Source organism: Trichoderma evansii, assembly GCF_050947405.1.
Source record: "Trichoderma evansii strain SZMC 28006 chromosome Unknown GGI43scaffold_16, whole genome shotgun sequence".
Taxonomy (NCBI): domain Eukaryota; kingdom Fungi; phylum Ascomycota; class Sordariomycetes; order Hypocreales; family Hypocreaceae; genus Trichoderma; species Trichoderma evansii.
The window spans coordinates 597,187-616,962 of NW_028145190.1; the positions used below are offsets into that span (position 1 = coordinate 597,187).

General features: G+C 45.8%; 7 protein-coding genes across 7 annotated transcripts; 2 read left to right on the forward strand and 5 right to left on the reverse strand.

The window, feature by feature from the left end:
- Window positions 1-803: 803 nt before the first annotated feature.
- GGI43DRAFT_385757 (Anhydro-N-acetylmuramic acid kinase) lies at window positions 804-2,141 on the forward strand (the record flags this gene model as incomplete). The annotated part of the gene is made up of 1 exon (XM_083203700.1): window positions 804-2,141. The coding sequence occupies one exon, from the start codon at window positions 804-806 to the stop codon at window positions 2,139-2,141; it is 1,338 nt and encodes a 445-aa protein (XP_083058637.1).
- Window positions 2,142-6,293: 4,152 nt separating this feature from the next.
- GGI43DRAFT_428863 (Alpha/Beta hydrolase protein) lies at window positions 6,294-8,097 on the forward strand (the record flags this gene model as incomplete). The annotated part of the gene is made up of 2 exons (XM_083209031.1): window positions 6,294-6,327; window positions 6,518-8,097. The coding sequence occupies 2 exons, from the start codon at window positions 6,294-6,296 to the stop codon at window positions 8,095-8,097; spliced, it is 1,614 nt and encodes a 537-aa protein (XP_083058638.1).
- Window positions 8,098-8,344: 247 nt separating this feature from the next.
- On the reverse strand, window positions 8,345-9,116 carry GGI43DRAFT_410377 (uncharacterized protein). Its single transcript, XM_083206617.1, has one exon. The coding sequence runs from the start codon at window positions 8,903-8,905 to the stop codon at window positions 8,504-8,506; it is 402 nt and encodes a 133-aa protein (XP_083058639.1). The 5' UTR covers window positions 8,906-9,116; the 3' UTR covers window positions 8,345-8,503.
- GGI43DRAFT_410379 (sepiapterin reductase family protein IRC24) lies at window positions 9,117-10,808 on the reverse strand. The gene is made up of 5 exons (XM_083206618.1): window positions 10,387-10,808; window positions 9,958-10,273; window positions 9,803-9,904; window positions 9,503-9,730; window positions 9,117-9,434 (listed from the first exon to the last, which is right to left on the reverse strand). The coding sequence occupies exons 1-5, from the start codon at window positions 10,435-10,437 to the stop codon at window positions 9,247-9,249; spliced, it is 885 nt and encodes a 294-aa protein (XP_083058640.1). The 5' UTR covers window positions 10,438-10,808; the 3' UTR covers window positions 9,117-9,246.
- A 56-nt stretch (window positions 10,809-10,864) lies between these two features.
- GGI43DRAFT_410380 (cytochrome P450) lies at window positions 10,865-12,308 on the reverse strand. Its single transcript, XM_083206619.1, has one exon. The coding sequence runs from the start codon at window positions 11,921-11,923 to the stop codon at window positions 11,138-11,140; it is 786 nt and encodes a 261-aa protein (XP_083058641.1). The 5' UTR covers window positions 11,924-12,308; the 3' UTR covers window positions 10,865-11,137.
- Window positions 12,309-12,633: 325 nt separating this feature from the next.
- Window positions 12,634-14,564, reverse strand: GGI43DRAFT_424176 (heterokaryon incompatibility domain-containing protein; the record flags this gene model as incomplete). Its single annotated transcript, XM_083208329.1, has 4 exons — window positions 12,634-12,651; window positions 12,746-13,007; window positions 13,099-14,327; window positions 14,358-14,564. The coding sequence occupies 4 exons, from the start codon at window positions 14,562-14,564 to the stop codon at window positions 12,634-12,636; spliced, it is 1,716 nt and encodes a 571-aa protein (XP_083058642.1).
- A 467-nt stretch (window positions 14,565-15,031) lies between these two features.
- On the reverse strand, window positions 15,032-16,325 carry GGI43DRAFT_410384 (RTA1 like protein-domain-containing protein). Its single transcript, XM_083206620.1, has 3 exons — window positions 15,748-16,325; window positions 15,280-15,690; window positions 15,032-15,220 (listed from the first exon to the last, which is right to left on the reverse strand). Exons 1-3 carry the CDS (start codon window positions 16,125-16,127, stop codon window positions 15,094-15,096), a joined length of 918 nt encoding a protein of 305 aa, XP_083058643.1. The 5' UTR covers window positions 16,128-16,325; the 3' UTR covers window positions 15,032-15,093.
- Window positions 16,326-19,776: the final 3,451 nt, after the last annotated feature.

Below are 19,776 nucleotides of genomic sequence, written 5' to 3' on the forward strand. Positions count from 1 at the left end.
GTCGAGTAATTGGGGGGTGGGAGGAGAAAAAATAGGCGGTCTCTGACTCAGGAGTCGTGAACTTCTCTATACCGCCTATTCAATCAACCAACTCCTTCGCGGTGAGAAAAAAAAAGGCAGGGAAAACTTCGCGCGATGCGAGCGATCCGCCACCCTTTGCGCCTCTGAAACAATCTCTCAACACGAAGCAATGCCGCTCCTAGCTGTTTCCAACAGACACGGCTCAAATGCGCGTTAGTTAGTCGTGGAGTGGAGGATCGGAGCCCAGACCCAACACGCAGATTGCACGTCCGGAATAAACTATGCTCCAGGGTGAAGCTCCACGCGGGGACGCGGCGGAAGGCAAGAAAAAACAAAGGCGAGATCGGCTAAAGCCAAATGCTTAAACGTTTAAAGACTTTGCGCTTGCGTGATGATGAAGCTAGTATTTTCCAGAAATGGAAATTTGCCGCTTGGGGGCCGTTTAGCCGCTTGTATGAAGCGTTTTGACGAGCGCCAGTAGGAGGGGGGTGGGTGACTTTGGTCTCATCGGGCTCAACTCCTACACACACAATAGTCTAGAGGAGTTGGGAATAGGTTGTCTAAACGCCGATAGGGTTTGGGGGCTTTTTTGGACGTTAACTCCTGAACAGCTAAGCGGCACATTTTTTCTCCCCCTTCAAATGTGACGGTATCATGGGACATTAGACTAACCGGCTCTTATTCTTTTACTTGGACTGAAAAGGTCAGGCCGTCTCTGCTCTCAGAGCCCAATTCGCCCCTCTCCTATCAAACTTATTCTGTCTCTCAAAACAGACAATACAATGGGCTCAGCTACTGGCGTCATGTATAACGAGGATTCGTTACCACTCGACATTACGGCTCTAGGGCTTAATTCGGGCACTTCAATGGACGGAATTGACTGCGCTCTCTGCCGTTTCAGACAAGCGTCTCCCAATGGACCTATGCACTTTGAGCTGCTTCAATATGATGAGATTCCTCTCGAACCAAAAATCAAGAAGAGGGTCATGGACATGATCTTTCACAACACGACAACGCCGGAGGAGTTATCAGAAGTAAATGTCATTCTTGGCGAGACGTTTGCGGATGCAGTCAAAGCCTTTTCGAAAAAGCACAGTGTGCCGTTGTCATCTATCGATGTCATCGGCTCACATGGACAGACTATCTGGCTGGAGAGTATGCCTCAAGGCGGACGCAAGAAGTCTGCCCTCACGATGGCAGAGGGAACGTTTATTGCTTCTAGCACGGGCATCACCACCGTGACGGATTTCCGGGTCTCAGATCAGGCAGCTGGTCGACAGGGCGCCCCCCTTATTGCGTTTTTTGACTCCCTCGTCCTTCACCATCCGACCAAGTTGAGGGCGTGCCAGAACATTGGCGGTATTGCCAACGTGTGCTTTGTGCCTCCGGATTCAGACAGACAGCTGAACAAGGAGTTCTTTGATTTCGACACGGGCCCGGGCAATGTTTTCATCGACGCTGCGGTACGCTACTTTACAAATGGAGAGCGAGAGTATGATAAGGATGGAGAAATGGGTAAGCAGGGCAAGGTGAATCAGGAAATGGTGGATGAGTTCCTAAAGACACATTTCTACTTTGCACTGGAACCTCCCAAGACGACTGGACGGGAGGTGTTCCGGGATACTATCGCACACGACTTGATCGAGCGAGGAGTCGCAAACGGCATGTCACCAAACGATATTGTGGCTACGATTACGAGAATCACTGCACAGGCTATTGTTGAACACTACAAGCGATATATGCCAACGCAGTACGGACCTTTGGCTGAGGTGTACATGTGCGGCGGCGGAGCGAAGAACCCCAACATTCTAAATCATCTAAAGGATTCGTTCCCAGAAACAAAATTCGTCATGTTGGACGAAGCGGGCATCCCGGCAGATGCCAAGGAGGCTATTACGTTTGCGTGGCAAGGGATGGAGGCCATCGTTGGACGAAGCATCCCTGTGCCATCCCGGGTCGAAACAAGATGTGGCTACGTGCTAGGGAAAGTCAGTCCTGGACAAAACTATAGGCGAGTGATGAGGAAGGGTATGGATTTCGGGGCGGGTCACGAGCACTTGGAGCCCGTGAGCGAGTTGGTCAACTATGTTGGCGGAAAGGTGTACGACAACAATATTTGAAAGGATTTTGATAACCGGGCAAATTTAGGCGATGGACGACGGTAACATCGGGCCAAGATGCCGTTATCTATTACTCGCTGATCTGAAGATTGGTGCTTTGTTGTGCAGGAATCACAGAGGATCTTTGATATGGCGCAGGGGGGGTGGAAAAAGGGGGGCGAGGGGAAAAATGGTGAAGTGCCTCATGACATATTTTGGGGGGCTGGAGTGTGGTTGGGGTAGGATGGCGTTATGCGCCCGAATACGCAAAAGTACATGTGTAAACACTGGTCCTAGGTGATGGCTTTTTCATGGATGTGGGTGCGTATATGAGCACTCTTTGATAGGTGTAAGGCGTTATTATATATGTAAAATGACCAACTTCTGTAGAGGAGGCGGCTGATGAGGGGAAAAAGCGTTTTTGATTCACCATCAGTTACTACCACTGGTACCAATAAATAAGAAGCTTACGGATCGTTGTAGCGTGCTATAAATAGGTAGCCGAAACTTCCAAAGTGAGATATGATAATCTCTTATGACTTGATCGTAATACGCCATTTGCAGTCCGATGCAGCCAGATTCCTCACAAGTCTAAAACTTCACAACAAAGGACGTCATGAAAACGGGGTAAAGCGACAAAAAGAGAAGGTGTCAATGAAATCGTGTTTAGCTCATCTTTTTTTTTTTTTTTTTTTGTATATTAGCCAGATTAATATCGGGCCTGCTTCCGGTTTGTCATGCGGCTGTGTTTATTCGCCATTAGCTTTGTTTGTCGTTTGTGTTGCAGTTTGGACTAACCCGGCGGCCCGGGACGGCGACATAAATCATACGAGTGAAATACACACTAGAGCTATTTAAACGAGCGCTCTTTGTAATATCAGGCTCTTTGTGTTTAGACTGCAGATCCTAAGTGAAACGTTCTAGACGAGGATCATTTCGGTGGCCAAGGTTGACGGCAACGGTTCTCCGCAGTTATGATTTTTATTCTATGAGGCTCTCTTTTTGGTTCTAAAGACACGCCTGGGAACAAAGTAGCTGCTTCCCTCGTGCTAAGTTTGTGTAATAAGTCTGTCTTGCGTTTACTATTACACAACATCACTGACATGCAACCAGTAAATTTCAATGTCACTGCCATATAGCCTTCCACGAGATGGAAAGAGATCGTTTGAAGCCCGTTGACATCCCGCGAGGGACAAGGGTGCTAGCCACCTGATTGATATGGCGCTGCTTTTACTCTCACAGGCAAGGGCACTAAGCTTCATAGCTCAAGATAGCGTGGCTAAATTTGTAAGCCCAAGCTAGCATCGTGAGGAGAGTCTTTCTCATGCACCGTGCATGAATCCATCCTTCGTATTTACCCTCCTAGTATGTTAGCTGCATTTATTGGTACTAGGCATTACTGTATGCGGCTATGAAACTACAACGGGATGTCCAATGTCTATTCGAAGGACAGAAGGTGACTTTATGCACTGAGACAGAGGCCGAGACATGTGCCAGTACAGCTGCTGACGAAGCGGCCTTCCTTGTTATGGACTGTGTTTCTCGCTTATTCATGCACCCAAACTTTCTGTTGTCCTTGTTATACGATCCCTTTTTTCTTAGCTAACTTATAAACTATCAGTGCCCAGTGCTAAGAAAGAAGGAGATTGGTGTTATATTGATACGGTCCGAAGTTGATCTACGCGACGTCATATCCAATACACGCACGCCTCTGTTAGTGGCCTGTGATGGGCTTGATTCAAAGAACAGGCCAAGGGGAGTGACACACAGACGGCGTTGTGATTTGTGCCGGCCCTTGTAATTACATTAGAAGCGCGCCGGTGAGGCTTTTATCCTGCCGCTACCTCTACCTTGCTTCAATCACTGAATGTCTGCTTTCTTATGCTCTGCATTTCTTTTGCTGTGGTTAGCTGTAGGAAAGTCTTGGCTGAGAGAATGCAATCAAAGTATACTTTGTAAACACGATATTCTACATGAGAACCACCAGATATCTATATTAACATAGAAAATATTAACATTGTCGAGAAAACTTCCAACAAGAACACACAAACTGGGCAAACTACGAGCCGTCCTGGCAGCTTGATGCAGGATCAGTTGCCTCAAAAGGGTAACCATCTCGAGACGGTCGGAGGCCTGATCTTTATCGCCGTAGAGAAATGATATCGGAGAAGATGCTGTCAGATCATAGACAGCAAAATTATTAATTTTTACCTGAATTGTAGGGCTAGAGACAGCATGTCGTTAATTGCTTGCAGCTATCGCGCGGAACTAGCGGACCATCGGGCAAAAGCGAAGCTAATTCCACAAACAATTAGCAAATCATTTTGCTTCAAAAGGCAATAGCCCTGATACGCTAATGCTAGCTGCGATCGTCTAGGATAGGGCCCCTCTAGAATATCTAAAAGAAGGAATCCTTGAATCACTCTCATGGGATTGGCCTGGTTGTATAGTGGCAAAAAGGACTAAGAATTGAAGCCTTAGAGGAATGAGTGAAACAGGTGGCCTTGGAAGGAAGATTATGGGCGACCTAGAAGGGAAAAAGATGCGAATAAATTGTAGTTTCACCATATTTCTTTGTGAAGGCTTCCGAAAGGGAACGGTGTTGTTGTTGGCTTGAAGTTGAGGCATATCACTTGCTCCAGTGACAATGAGCTCGAGGACGTTGTTGGCCACCACCAGATGAAACATGTGGATTCCTCCTCGTTCTTCACTAGCCAGTACCTGACCAAAGAGGCACTAGATCAGCACCCGTGCGCTCATTGTCTTTGTCTCCTCTATAGCTCGACTGAAGCGCTATAACAATGAAAGCGAGAGATAGAAGGGTCACAGATTATTGGATCAGGAACTGAAAGGATTTACTTAAGCAGTGGCGGATCCTGTACGTGTCTATAGGGTGCGGATTCCTTGGAGGCGACACAAGTGATCATAAGTTGTTACCGATGCTAATCGAGCTGAGGCCTGAACCGACATCTTACGTGCAAAAGCTATACAGATGAGTACCTACTGGCCGTTTAATAATTTTGTTATGGAGATTAGCTAGGCGTTCTACATATAGCTCGGATGTAGCTTTTCGTTGGGCGTGTATTGCTAAATCGCAAACGCCACGAGGCAGCTTGCAAGGTGACAAGATACCCCATTGCACTGTCATAGCTCGACTCGCTCAGACCCATTCATCGTTTCATCTAGACATTTAGTTCTGTGCTTGGGTGCTTGGGCTACCGGGATAGGTGCGCTGTAGTGGCGGAGCCGACGCACTTTTACTTGAGATTCGCGGTGAGTTGGCGCTGTGTAAGCCAATAGAATCTCATGGAGCGGTCAGAAAGCAGATATCTTCTCTTGATACTTGAGTGAAACGGCAAATTTTACAACGGTCGAGAAACAAAGTGCTGGTTTGGTAAATTTGGAGATATGATGCGTCATGTCGATGACGCTCTCCTACTGCGGCTTCGCCGCTATGTACTGTACACGTACAGATATGACACATGATTGAGTGTACGCACGCTCTATTCCTTCTTCCTCGAATCGCGCTTCGCCTCTCTGTACCTATGTCTTTAACTCCGATTATTTGTGCACTCCCAAGGCGCCGTTGACAGGATCAGCGCACAGGGGTGATTTCGGCTTCTCGTGTCACAGTTCCAGACGTTTGGGTGCCAGAGCCTCGCATTTATAATTACACCCTCACGTTTCGAGTAATAGAAAGAGCCTGGATAACACGTAATCACTTTAATTTCCGCCTATCAGCTGATAAGTTGGCAACGGCTTATTGCTAGCATGATATTCCGTACGGCATTCTGGGGATAACCCTGGGCGATTAACGGCCGGGTGCAGCAACCGACAACGGCTATGCAAATAACCTCTTGAATCTTGTGATTCTACTGCTGGTACTTGATTCAAAGACGTTTTAGGTTGCTATTTCGATACGCCTATCCGTGCCCTTGGTTCGTGGCTTTTACTTGAGTTGGCTGGCGTCCTGGCCCGCTAAGCGTAGAACAGACGGCGTTGGTACTGGAATTTTCTGAATGGCATATCCTTTCATCTCCGGGGGGTGTATCGATTACCTTGCTTTACCCATTCATCTCCCTTTTTGTATTGCTTTCACGGCTCAACGGCAGGGAAGTTGATTGACGTCTTTGATCCACCTGGTGCTTTGGCATTGTAACCAAGGATATAAAAATGTCGATCATGGGCAGCTCAGAAGCAAGTGTTTGTAAATTCTTCGGCCTTAGCTCCTTTCATCGTCTTCAAACACCTCAGTGCAATAATTTCTCTCTTTTGGTTTATTTTACTGCATATCCATATTCTATTGTGTCACACTTTACTGGTCCATGATCGCACGATGGGCACATCTCATTTGTCAATAGCTGGTGGCAGAAATACGTTTTCCTTGAAATGGATAGGGGTTCTGTCATGGATACTGGCCATTTCTAGTACCGATATTGGAAAAGCTCAGGCTTCTCCTCTGCAAGGCATCGTAAACAAAGATGGCGCAGTTACTTATCCCGGAGAGCATATTTCCTGGACACCGTGTGGCGATGCCGCCGGCCATCTTATGGAATGCAGTTCAATAAAAGTTCCGATAGATCAGTTCAATATGGAGAATTCAGGCGACGAGACTTTTAACCTCTCCATGGTCCGCCTGCGTGGCAACAATACGAACGGCGATTCCAAGAACATCTGTTACAATCCAGGTGGCCCAGGCGTGAGCGCTGTAGGGTATTTGTATGAGGTTGGATCTCAGTTAATATCTATTACTGGAGAAGATTTCAACATCATTGCCATTGACCCTCGAGGTATCAACGGCTCTACCCCTGTTGGGAATTGTTTTGCGAGTGAAGATATTCGCGCGGTCATGAGCAACATCCCATTGAACGATCTGGTTACCGACGCTCCTTTCTACGGCAGCTGGGCCTCTAATTTTGCCAAATCTTGCTCTCAGAATACTGGAGAGTATGGCAAATACATCAATACGCCTCAGGTTGCTGCCGACATGAACAGCGTCTTGGACGCCATTGGACAGGAAGATATGTGGTTTTGGGGCCAGAGCTACGGCACACTCCTCGGTCAAACATACGCTGGCCTCTTCCCCAATCGCACAGGACGCATGGCGATTGATGGTGTTGTCGATCAAATCGGGTGGTACAGTGAAACTATGCAATCGGACTACAAGGACGGCAAGAGAGTTTTCTGGGGCTTTTGTGATGAGTGTATCAAGGCTGGCGAAGAGGCATGCCCCTTGGCTGCTCTGGCAGAAGATGCTGATAGTCTTAACAAGGCCATCGAGAACTTTGGCGCTCAAATCAAGTCCAACGAGTTGGCAGTCTATGTCAATGAGACGAATTTTGGCAGTGTCAGCTATTCTCACATTTGGTATTATGGCATCTCACCTCTTCTTTATAAAGCTATCGCATTCCAGCCTCTCGCGATTATCCTCTCCGAAGCCATGCTAGGCAATGCAAGTTTAGCATATCAGGCATTTGGAGGATCATCGGGATTTACCAATGTAGGAATGGCGGAAGACGAATCGATTTACTTTTACCGTCTGAATGATGGCCTTTCAGGAAAAGAGTTTTGGCCACAGGACAACAACGGGATGATCAACGTACTCGAGCCTTTTTACGACACGAATCCATTCCTATATGCCGCCAATTCGTTTTATTGGGCCAAGGCTCAATGGCAGATCCCGAAAACACACAACTACGTCCCGAAGCAAGGTGTCAAAACGAAGTATCCGTTACTGGTATTATCCACCCAATATGACCCCGTCGCCGCGTGGGACTCTGCCAATGCGGCTTTGTCGGCCTTTGCCGATTCACGATTAGTTACATTGGATGCCTACGGACATTGCACATTCTATCAACATTCCGACTGCGCAAACAACTACGTGAAAGAATATTTTGTCAACGGCACGATGCCTTCTCCGGGCGCGACATGCCATGTAGGGAAGGATCAATATTTCCCTCCTCTCGCTGCTTCATAAGGGCCAGATAGTATGAAGCACTTAAAAAGATTTTTAATGGTTTTGACGTATATACGCCAATTTTAGGATAGGTTGGAGGTCAAGGCAGAGCAGTCAAATATTCTATCAGCGGTGTATGGTAGTGGCTATTATAAGCGATTTTTCTTTTCTTCCTCCTTGACCTTCCTATTTCTTTTTTCTAGCAAAATGGTTGACAGAATTTGTATAATATGACGAAAAGCATATCATGAGTAGTAGTATTTAGTACTTTTCTCTCTCTCTATCTTTCTCTCTCTCTCTATCTTTCTCTCTCTCTTAGGATAAATGAATGCACTACCTAAATTTGTAATAGCCTCCCCCTCATCCCTATCCTTCGTTAGGTGAACGCAATCTCCTCAGAATAAAATTTCATAGCTAGTAACAGGTCTTATATCTCTTCGTTAACACGACTGAAATCTATGTACTCCTCTTGGCTTTTGATAGAGCCTGGTGAAGGTGGGCCGAGTTCACAGTAAGCCCGACAAGGATCGCACATGACAATACATCTCTTGATGGCTGGATCGATGATGATGACGCGATTCTTACAATCTTGCTTACTGTTGCCATTGTTCTGATCCATACCATATCTGACGACTAGTCGATTGGGGTCCTCGTTGGTGAAATAGTCTAAGCACATAGGACCCTCTCTAAGATACGTGCGGATCCAGAGGATATGGCCACCATGCTGCTGCATCACTTCGCTCTCGAGCTGGCCCAGGTCGTCTGTCTTTCTGCTGCAAGCTGGGTCTTGACAGGCACATAGCATGACGGAGATTCGAAATTTACACATGGCACCTGTTAAACCATTAGTGTTTGGTGCGGATAATAAACATAGCTAACACCGTAGTATATTGCTCTTACTAGCATATAGCGGGGTCGGCGTGAGACAGGTTTGTGTCGTCGTTATCGTTTCTTTTCATTTTTACTAAGTTGAGAAGCCACATTATATAAGGAAATCGTCAGGATGAGACGTTGTGAAACAATAACAGTGAATATAAAATATTCGGTGAAATTTGTTTCAATTTTCCTCTAGCATAATATTTTTTCGGCTTCCGACATGGTGTTACTTTCGTCTCTTTGCATTGATTATAAGTAGCTATGACTGTGCGATCCAATACAATTCACTGCCGTTCACGCAGTAATACCAGCTTCTCTTTCGATTTCTTCCTTGCTCCAACTCCACTTGTTCTGCAAATTCTTGTCGAGAGAAGGTTCAATGGTATCTTTGCTCCACCACTCTCCCCAGCTGGTTAAAAAGATCTGATCAGGGTCGCTAGGGAAATCGGATCTGGTGAAGGCAGCAAGTATACTTTGTGCTCCTAAGTGGTCATGTTAGCGTCTTTTGTGCGCTGGCTGTCACTGTTCACATAGTAGGTAAATAGCACACCTGTAGTAACTGGCTTTGCATCGGGCATTTCCATGGTGAGCTTCATTCCACTGTTTCTACCAAGACCAGTACCTGGAATCAATCCCGGCGAACAGGCCACCACGTCACATTTTCTGGCCAGCTCGCGGCGCCACCAATGGGCACCAAGAAGCTGAACAAATTTAGTGGCGCTATACACATTCATGAAATCTGCGCCGGAACCGCCCATCAGCATTTCATCAAGGATGCCTACAATAGGTGATGCCAGTTAGTATGAGATACGCCGAAGAATGAGCGCCAAAGCCACAAAGATTCACTTACTAGGATCAGTTATCCGGCGAATCGCTCCAGATGACACCACGACAATACGAGACTTTGACTCAATCAGCCTGTCCTTCAGTAGATGCGTCAGGTAGTGTTGTGCTATTTCATTCATTAGCGAAATACTCATGGCTCTGACTGGCACAAGCACTCACAGAAATGATTCACAACCAACGACTCGCACCATCTCCATCCCTTGGGGCCAGGCTTTTCCGCGCCTTGAGAAATAGCTGCATTTAGGAACAAGTAGTCGATCTTATCGTTTCCAATCTTGTCTAAAACCTGCTGCGAAAATGACTTGACTGTCTTTAGGTCAGAAAGTTCCAGCGGCAGGACCGTCACCGCGTGGCCAGAGCGGTCATATCCAAGAGAATCGTAGGCGGCAATAGTGCTCTGAGCATTTCGAGCCCCTAGGAATACCTTATAGGGCTGAGCTTGCTGAGAAAGGAGCAGTTTGATAGCTTCAAAGCCCTAATAGTTGGGTTAGTTACATGGCATTTGCTGGCAAGCTTGTACAACGCGCGTAGCTCCATTTTGCGAGCATGATAGTACTATATGAGTATTTTCTAAATCGTTTTACTTACAAGGCCTGAAGAAGCGCCAGTGGCGACAACAGTTTTTGCAATTGATGCCATTTTGATGTCTAGAGTATGTTGTTGTCGTATAGTCGCACCTTAGGCTGTACAGTGGAGCGGTTTGTTAGGAGAGAAGAATAGCGTCAGGGTGATGGAATGGAACATCGAGCATTTGTAGGCTTGATTCAACTGAGATCAATCGGACGCTAAATATGCCAGCTGCGGAGTACACAGAATTAAAATCCATATCCAATCCACGCATCTACCGGTCTTTATTAGTTAACGCCGGCCTGTCGCTGCTCATCTTCATCAAATTAATACCCCACTAAGGTGCGACTTCCGGATCATTCTGCGCATTTCGTCGCAGCCAAACTATTTTGTCGCATATATGATTTGTAATGCCAATAGCGAAGGATCTAGCTGCGGAGCACGTGGTGAAAACCTCATAGTGAGCCTCACTTTTAACTCAAAGTGTTGAGCAATAGAGAAAACATAGAGTTAATAATCGTAAAATTATGAGCAAAGCTAGAGAGCTGCGAATCTCGACGATCAATTGATGTATTTTCGCTGACTCGTCTCGAGTGTATTGTGCATGGTGCGAACTGTTCCAATATCCAGCAGTCAAAAAACAGCTATTTTTCTGAAAGATTTATAATGAGGTAATATTTCATATTGAAGATGTTGATAGCATGTCCGTTATTGATTGTCACTCAAATACTTAGCTATATCATCTCATTCGTGGCCCCTTCACTTTGATAGATCAAATTCCCACTCCGCATCTTCGAAACTGTTCACGGTAACTTCCACATCTCTTTGCGGTAACTTCCACAACCCCTTGCAGTTTGATTACTGATAGAAACATGAATCCTCGCCCATTGCGAAATGGAGGCGGTACATATTTGCCTGGTTCGCTCTCCATTTCAAAGCCGGCGATAAAGAGTGCCGCGGCGCTTTGGACGCCTATTTGAATAAAGAATCTCCCATGACATAAGTTCATACCTCCTCCAAAAGGGCGAAGGGGGTCACTGTGTAATTTTCCATTAGAATCTCTGAATGGAGTCGTGGGATCGATGAGTTTGCCCTCCATGCCAGCACCAGCGCGAGCTCGATTGACGACAGGAAAGAAACGACGAGAGTTAAAACGGTCTACATCTGCGCCCCAAACACTAGGCCGTGCGTGCAGGACCGCTGATGCAAGTTGTGCCACGTGCCATTTCTTCAGCAGATAACTTTCATTAGTCTTGGAATTGGTGATGATAGCATCTTCGCGGACATTTCGATAGTTGTTTAATGGAGCGACAGCGTGGAGTGTTTCGAAGAATATGTTCGCAAACAACGAGCATTGCGTCTGAAGCTTGATAACATTTAGAACGCGCTTATTTCCTTTACTTCTTTTAATACACTGATCTGTCTCTGCCCGAATCTTAGCAAGCAGTTCGGGATCTTCAAAAACTCGGCTAATCAGCCAGAAAATGGATGGGACAGTATTAGACAGCAAACCTGGCGCGAAGTTGCTCTCCATTTGCTCATATTGGTCTACCACCATTGCATGATCAAGACTTTCCTTTGCTCGAAGTTTGATCCATGTAGATGCGTCTTTATAGGCACCTCTGGTGGCGTAGTTGGCAGATCCGTTAATGAATCCCCATCGTGCGAGGTGGCCGGTTCCGGCAAGGATAGAGGGGACGGCAACATCAATGAAAGGGAGACATTATCAAATGTCCAAAAGTCATTGACCAAGGTGGGCTTTCTTGCCGCTGGATTATCTGGACTGTATGCTGCTACCATCGACGCTCCTGAGATTTCTTGTCTAATACAAGCCCAAAATATTATCGTCTGCGGATTTACCCGCGGGTTCTTCAGTCTCCTGCGCCCATGGAGCCTGCCGTGAGCTCTAGATCTTCTGGATTTATGCATGTAACCATATTATACCATCATCATTAGTTAACATTTTGTATACTGCCGGATTGCCGAGAAGCTAGTAGATGGGATAGGCTCACTATAGCACTGTATTAGCCGTGGGCAGGCATCCACGTGCGGAGACAGGCGTTATATGAGTCCCTGTCAAAGTAGAACTAGGTATTCCGTCTGCGTATGGATAGAGTTTACACCCGTTTACTACTATCTACAGATGGAGTGCAAGTGCTAGGAGTTGAAAATATGTCTATGAATGTTTTATTGCTCAGCTATTACATATCTTCTAAACTCAATTGGAATATATTTTTTGTAGTGCTGGTTTGAAAACTCGCGTGACTCTTAAACTTTTTGATAATTCTAATAATACTTGAGAAGTATTGTTTGTATAGTTCAAATTTTCCAACCAATTTTCTTTCGTTAGTAATTGAATTAGTGAAGTATCTGGTGTAACCTGTAGCGTAGCAAATTGCGGGTTGTCAATTTGACTCAAGGGGATCTCAGATCGGCTTTCTTTGAAATTTATATGATTTTGAAGATGAGATCGAATAGCAACCCGAAACTTATTTTCAATATCTTTAATGGTTTTTAATTGAAAAAATATAGTAATCGGAAACTGGATGCCAATCCTTTCCCTCAAATTACTTGTAAGGCGAAGGCACGTTAAGGAGTCGAGGCCCAAGCCCTGTAGTGAGGATGTACAGCTGATCTTTGAGCTTTCTAAGCCAAGTACATTGGCAAAAGTCTCAATTATATGCTCTCTGAGTTTTCCATTACTCAGGGGGAAAAGAAGCTGTTTTTTTCGACTCGTTGGTGTCCAGACACGAATCTTTTGGATACAAAGGAGAAGACGGCGCAGAATCCTGAAGGGCCGAGTGACGTCTGCATTTCATAATAACAATGTAGCCTGGCTGTTTCAATTTTTTTGCAATATGGATTATTAAATAACTTGTATCAGTTTGATTGTGGAGCGTGAGATTCAGTAAGGAATCTTTGGACGTTTCGGGCGGAAACATGCCTGCGATGAAGTAGTCGGTAGGCAGTGGTCCGATATCTAGACTGCAATTCAATCTAGGTCGAATCAAGTCTCCATGTCGATAAAAACACGGCATATATATTGTCATCCTCTGACTTGTAACAAGTTCATTTTCTCCTACCCAGTGCGGAATTCGGTTACTTAGCCAGTAGTATTCGTCTGGCTTAGAATTCGCCCCATCAGCGCGTGATAAGCATCGAGCGAGCAGTACAGCAAGTAGGCCGGTGGCAGCGGCCTCTGAGCCTGTTGCGCCCATAGTGCAATTCAGTATGCAATAGAGTATATCCCCATTGTAAAGGTCTCCAGTAACGGGTAGGTCAAGTCTGAGCCCCCTCTGCGACATCGAAAAGCCATCTCCAGAGGCTGCTGCGCCCCTTGATGTTATCCCTCCACAGCAAGAAAAATCCAAAGGTGATTGCGCCAGGGCTGTAGAAACACTCCACAAGGTTGTGTGCTCACGGCCAAACCCCCATGCTAAAAGAGACTGATCATCACTCTTCTTCATAATCTCTTCCTGGAGACGTTGGAAAGCCCTAAGACCTTCGCCGTATAGCAATGGCATGTTGACGTCAAAGATGCCCAGAAGACAGTATGCTATGTCTTCCTCCCTGGTCGTAGTGCGGCGCGATGCCCATGACATCCTCTGAGCGACACTAATAAAGTCCAATGCTCGACGTACGTCAATAACAGATTCAACCAGGACCTCTTGAGAAATACCAGTTGCCGCAGCAATCTGCTCTCGGAGAGAGATCTTATCTCCAAACTCCAACCAAGCAGAGTCAAAGAAGCGGACCGACGGTGGGGCAAGAAGCTCTTGAAGAGTCCAGCCCCTAGTAAACCAGCGTGACCGTACATATCTTTTTAATGCTGATTGTATCTCTTGGGGCTCTGCGTTCGGGCCAGGGTGACTAAAGTCGGATACAAATACGTAACATTCCAGCGACTTTTCGTACCATTTAAACATAGAGTTGATTGCCTCCTGGAGCTCGGCGCTGCTTGACTTGTTGATGCAACATGTATCAATCCACACATATTCGATCCCGTCCTCAATTGCTTGTTGACAGCATTTGGCTATCTTATCCCAGCCTTCTTTTGAGGCTGGGTAAGATTGCCCATGCTTGATATCTTCAAATGTGACTTCATCGGCCCCCCATGTATGAGATAGTGCTGCATAAGGAGGTGTCTCATCAGCAATGAATTCATGGAGCTTTTGAGTTTTTGCACATAGAAGCCACATATTGTACAATTTGTTTTTGTTTGTTCTGCTGCTGTTTCTTTATTATTATGTGAGTCTGTTGTGTATGAAGAAAGGATGTTTTGAGAATAGTATATTATAACTGCAAGGCAACCATGGTATAAGGCAGCTATGGAATTAGGCAGCAATGGAATAAGGCAGCTATAGACTAAGGCAGCAATGGATTAAAGTAGCTAGGAATAGAGCAGTGATAAATTAAGATACGAATAAAATACAAATGAGATTGGATAGTAATAGAATACGCAATATAATAAAGTAAAAACTTTAGCAGCCAAAGTTATGAGGCTTGTTTGAAGTTTTGAGCTATATAGGTGTCTTAAATTACTTCTTACTCTTTTTACCATGAGGTCTTGTCAAGTCTATTTTGAACGCGGGATGATACAACAAGGAATAGTATATAGTGTTTGCTGCCTGTCTATTAAATATATGGTGTATCTATTCCTTGAAGCAGCTTAATCACAAATAACTCAACCTCCCATCGCCTCTTGAATTATGCAGTGTTCGTCACTTTTTAAGCTTTGGAGTCTGAATTATCGTGTTCATCAAACTTAGAGAGAGAGTGAACTTTGGCTTCGTTTCGACCGAAAATTAAACCAGGGTGTCCAAGGAAGAGGCAAAAGCTGGCCGTGATGACAAGGCTGAAGCAAATATCAGCATTGATCTGTAACATTCGGAGGGATAGCATCATGGTACTTACACTCCTTCAAGCCCAATGAAGAGCCCTTGGTTTGTTATTAAATCCGAATGTATGTATCCTTTGCTCAATTCATAGCAACGGTATACGCATCGTACAAAGATTAAGAGAATTGCGGCACCCAAGAAGCCGAAAAATATGCGCATCCTTGTTGTTAAGGGGGATTCAGGCTTTTTGTGGACATAGCGAATCAGATAGTCCAGAAACAAGACGCTGAAAAAGAACAAGCCTCCAACTTGAAGCCCCAGACCTGCCATGGCAATATCTACTCCGGTTGAACTAGAGCCAGAAGTGACAACAGATATAGCTCCACCAGCGGCTTGTAGAATAAGACAGATAATGTCAACCGGAATGAAGATCCAATATAAGAGTTCGGGCTTGATACGTGAAACTTCGGGGGCCAAGTAGTTAATGCTAAGTGGAATATTAGCTGGTGCTTTATGCAGATCTGGCCGACTAAAACAGACTCACGTCTTGGATAAGGTGATGTATATTCCGGCAGTGTAAAATACAGGACCAGTAGTGATGAGGACAATCTGATCCATGAAGCCGCCGAATGAGAAAGGATTATTGTAGAGAATGAGACGACCGGCATAACCTCCAATCTCGACTAAGCAGCCGACTATCATGAGGGCCATAAAATTCCACTGGCGCCAGCGAATGCCAAGAATAACATGGACTAGAATCGAAATGCCGAAGAGAGCAACGAAGATGGCGTTGGCTGGAACTGAAGGGCGATATTTGTAGACGCTATATTCGATAGGACAGAGATCAAGTGTGCAATTGGCGTGAGGACCGAATGTAACCAAACCGCCCGGACTCCCAGGTGGTCCTGGAATTGTCGTCGACATGATGAAAGAAGCTGATGTGAAAGTTGGGTCTTGTGGCTAATGGTTTTGTGGAAAATGCAAAGGGAATTGGTGAGATTGGCGATATCAAGACTTTCGAACGCGTCGGAAAAATTTAGAGAGTGCGTAATTCGAAAGATTGGCTGGAAGATGCCACAAGAGATAGTTATAATGAGTAGAACAGCGATGCTTTCCGTCTAGATATAATTCCAATATATGTCTCCAATCCCCTATTTGCAGTGCACCGGAGGGACGGCGAAACAGAGCGACTGAATTACAAAGTCTGCGCTGACGATGGGGGCTTTCATCGTTTAATAATCACGTAAAGTACTAAAATAAATAATTCACAATTCATAATTTTCATTTTACGGTAATGTGCGTCCTAAATAGGCTTATCGTGTTGGTATTTGCCAAATATGAACGTGTCAAGTCACTCCGGGCGTGAGCGGCCAGTCGGAGCAACTTTACGGCCATCGTAGACTTACTGCAGCGCGATCTTTTATAAAGCAGAACAGGACAGCCGGTGTAAGATAAAGAGCTAACTCGTCATCAAGTTGCGGCCTGATCTTTAAATGGCGTTCAGTCTCGCCTGTACACCGAATTCTTGATGTTGCTAAAAGAATGTGATGATGCAGCGAAAATATGTTGCCCTGAGACTCTCTCCAACCCTTCAGGTTTCTAGCTCAAGAATTCTGCTATTAAACGGAGCACGGAGTAACACGAAATTTAAAACCTTCTGGGTTTAATTTTTTTTCGCTGCCCAAGTGGGTCAAGCCGATGATTGAAGTCTGGCCTCGTGTTTTATTGGACTTGCGGCCGCATAGCTTTCTTAGTGTATAAACAGCGTATTTTGCAAGGTGTCAACTCTGTATTGCCTCGTGGCCACTGTGAACCATTTGGTGTCTTCGGATCGAGGGTGATAATGCGATTTGAATAATAGAGTACCTAATGACGAACTGGTTAGCCAGCCCTCGGCCGGATCTGAATTGGTCTTCATGGCTGTATTCGTAACTATACGACCGAAATAGATACTTCATCCAAGCTCTGATTTCATCTAGAAGCGCTCACTCTACTCTTCACTGACGAAAGCTGTGTGTGTCCAGGAACGAAGACGTTGAGCGTTTGTAGTTTAATTGCAGTAGTTGTTTCTTGGACGCATGTAGCTATCTCGACGCTGGTTCCCACCTCTTACCGAAGAGAAACTGTTTGTTCTGTCATTGCATATTAGTACGTAACACTCGTAGACTGGAAAATTCATAGCGTAAGGTATCACTTTACTAGAGCCATGTGAAAAATTGCATAATCATCCTTGAGATTGGGTGCTCTAAGCATCTAGCATGACGGCAATAAGCTCGTTAGATAAGACGGGATGAGCAGCCAAGGCGAATTATCCCGAGCTAGCAGCTGTTTCTTCTGCTTAACAGTATATTTAGAGTTGATCGATGAAACATTGTGCAAAAGACTTTGTACTTTGCGGCCGTCGCAATCCTCGCCAATCTGCTTTACTTGGAAAATTGTTAGGTCAGCCCTTAAGGTTTGGATTCAGTACCCATGCAGTCTGGGGGCCCGTTTCATGGAGCTGGTATTTCGAAAAATGAATACATCATAGAGAATAATTTCTTAGAAATATAAGATTCTCAGTATGTTTTCGTAGAAACTGAGTGCTGTCTTCTTCCTCCTGTTGGGAAGATCTGCCCATACAATTAAACTAAAACGAGGACCGTAAACCGTCTTATAGAGCATCAATACTATCGTCTACAAATCCTACGGCCTTGACCACGACGCCCCACAGCGACTATCGGCTTTATATTGTCCAGTGATCTATCATCCGCTGCGCTTATTAGCAGAGGTTCGGCAGTGTGGGTTTTACGCCGCATGAAAGAAGGCGGAGATGGAGGAGCTCAGGGTTTGTGAAACACCAATACCGATCCGCTCGGCACTTCTTGAAACACCTCTCCTGTTAGAGAGCTGTGATCAATGCAGCTGATCTTTGACTAGAATCTCTTAGTTGCTTACATATTACTGCCTGGCCAATAAGCACAACTCGCTGAAATGTTCCAAGGAGGCTCCATTCAAGACATGTTGAACCTGACAATGCGGCCACTGAGAAAAAAAGGACAGATTACGTCAACAGCCGTGGCAACAGTCACGCAGAGTCATCATTGCTTGGCCTATGCAGTCACTACTAATGCATATTCGGTTTTGGCCGTGAAGGTACGGAGTTATATCCTACTCTGAAGAAGCTGCCCGATACAGTTACAGTGCATGTCGGGAAGTTCCAGGGATCTGTCAATACCCCGTGCCTACATGTATGTACGGCTTCACATAATCGGGCATGTTTATCGGACATGTTTATAAATCCACGCAGGTGTCAAAAGCTAATGTTGATATTTTTTTTTTCATCTCCAATATATCACATCCTCGGCACATAAATCTGCCTCCTTGTGACGGACTTTTGATTCGTAATCATACGGCTTTACTGGTGTGGGCGCCTATGTAGTATCGTGTGACGTTTTGGCGCCGTCGACATAGCTTTAGAGACACTGTCCCTAAAGAGCTTCTCTGCTACTAGCTACATACATGCAGTTTCCACGTTTTGGCAGGTAAACAGTGCATAGTATCACTGATGGAACAGAGGGGCGTGTGGATCAAGAGCGGCGAACAGATAGGCTATGCTTGAGTGATGCCGGAGCAACGTCGGGATACCTGCTGCATCTTCTCGACCTTTCCAAGACGATAAACCGAGATCGACTTTTTTGATCTGGCGATCCACGGATTTCGAAAAGCGCTAGGCTTTCCGCTCCGCTAGCGTGGCGAGTTCTCATCAGGGGGCGGCTTGGCACCAAAACCTCTGCCGAAAATGGGCCTCGGCACCCTGGGCGCTGGGCTTCGAAAATTCTGCCGGGCACTACGTTGTAGTTGTATGTGCTGTAGGCTCCATATCGGATGAGAAATAGCTGACATGGCCTTCGTATACAATTAACGCGTATGAAAACCGTGTCTCGCGGCCAAGGGGCAATTGATGGCACTTGGCAGCTTAAATCCTAGTAGGTAATCATAAAGATGTATACGTGTATACACACATCTGTATGGTCCTGTTCTCTGCAGCCTGAGATTGTGGTGCAGAATGCTACCCATCATAGACATTGATATCTGTACAGCAGCCAATAGTGAAACAGCATCTGCACATTGAATCTGGCAACCAACCTAAAATGCTCCAAAATCTATATGTATCGAGTATTACCAATCACCCAGCAGATCTTGCGCTAGCGAGTCAAAGGTCGCGAGTGGAAACGGCGCACTACGGGAAATTGCCTGCATCTGTCTCTTCACCGAGACTATTTTTTGCGCGCTCAGGAGTTTTTGCCCTTTCCTCTTCTCTCTGCTTCTCCTTGTCTTTAGTCTCGGACTTGTTGTTTATCCTGTTGCCTTCCTCCATGGACACCGAAGCACCTCGGCAACTGGCGTCTCTCCATAATTATGCACAGGCGGGCTTTAACCTCATCCACCAGCCCTGGATCGAAGCCAGCCGCCGGGCTCTTTGCTAAAAAGAGGGCTCAGCCGGCCGGCCGATAGTCAGAGATGCATAGCTGGGCGGAGCTGCAAAACACGGCGAGAGCGAACTCCGCGCCGGAGGAATATCCCTATTGCG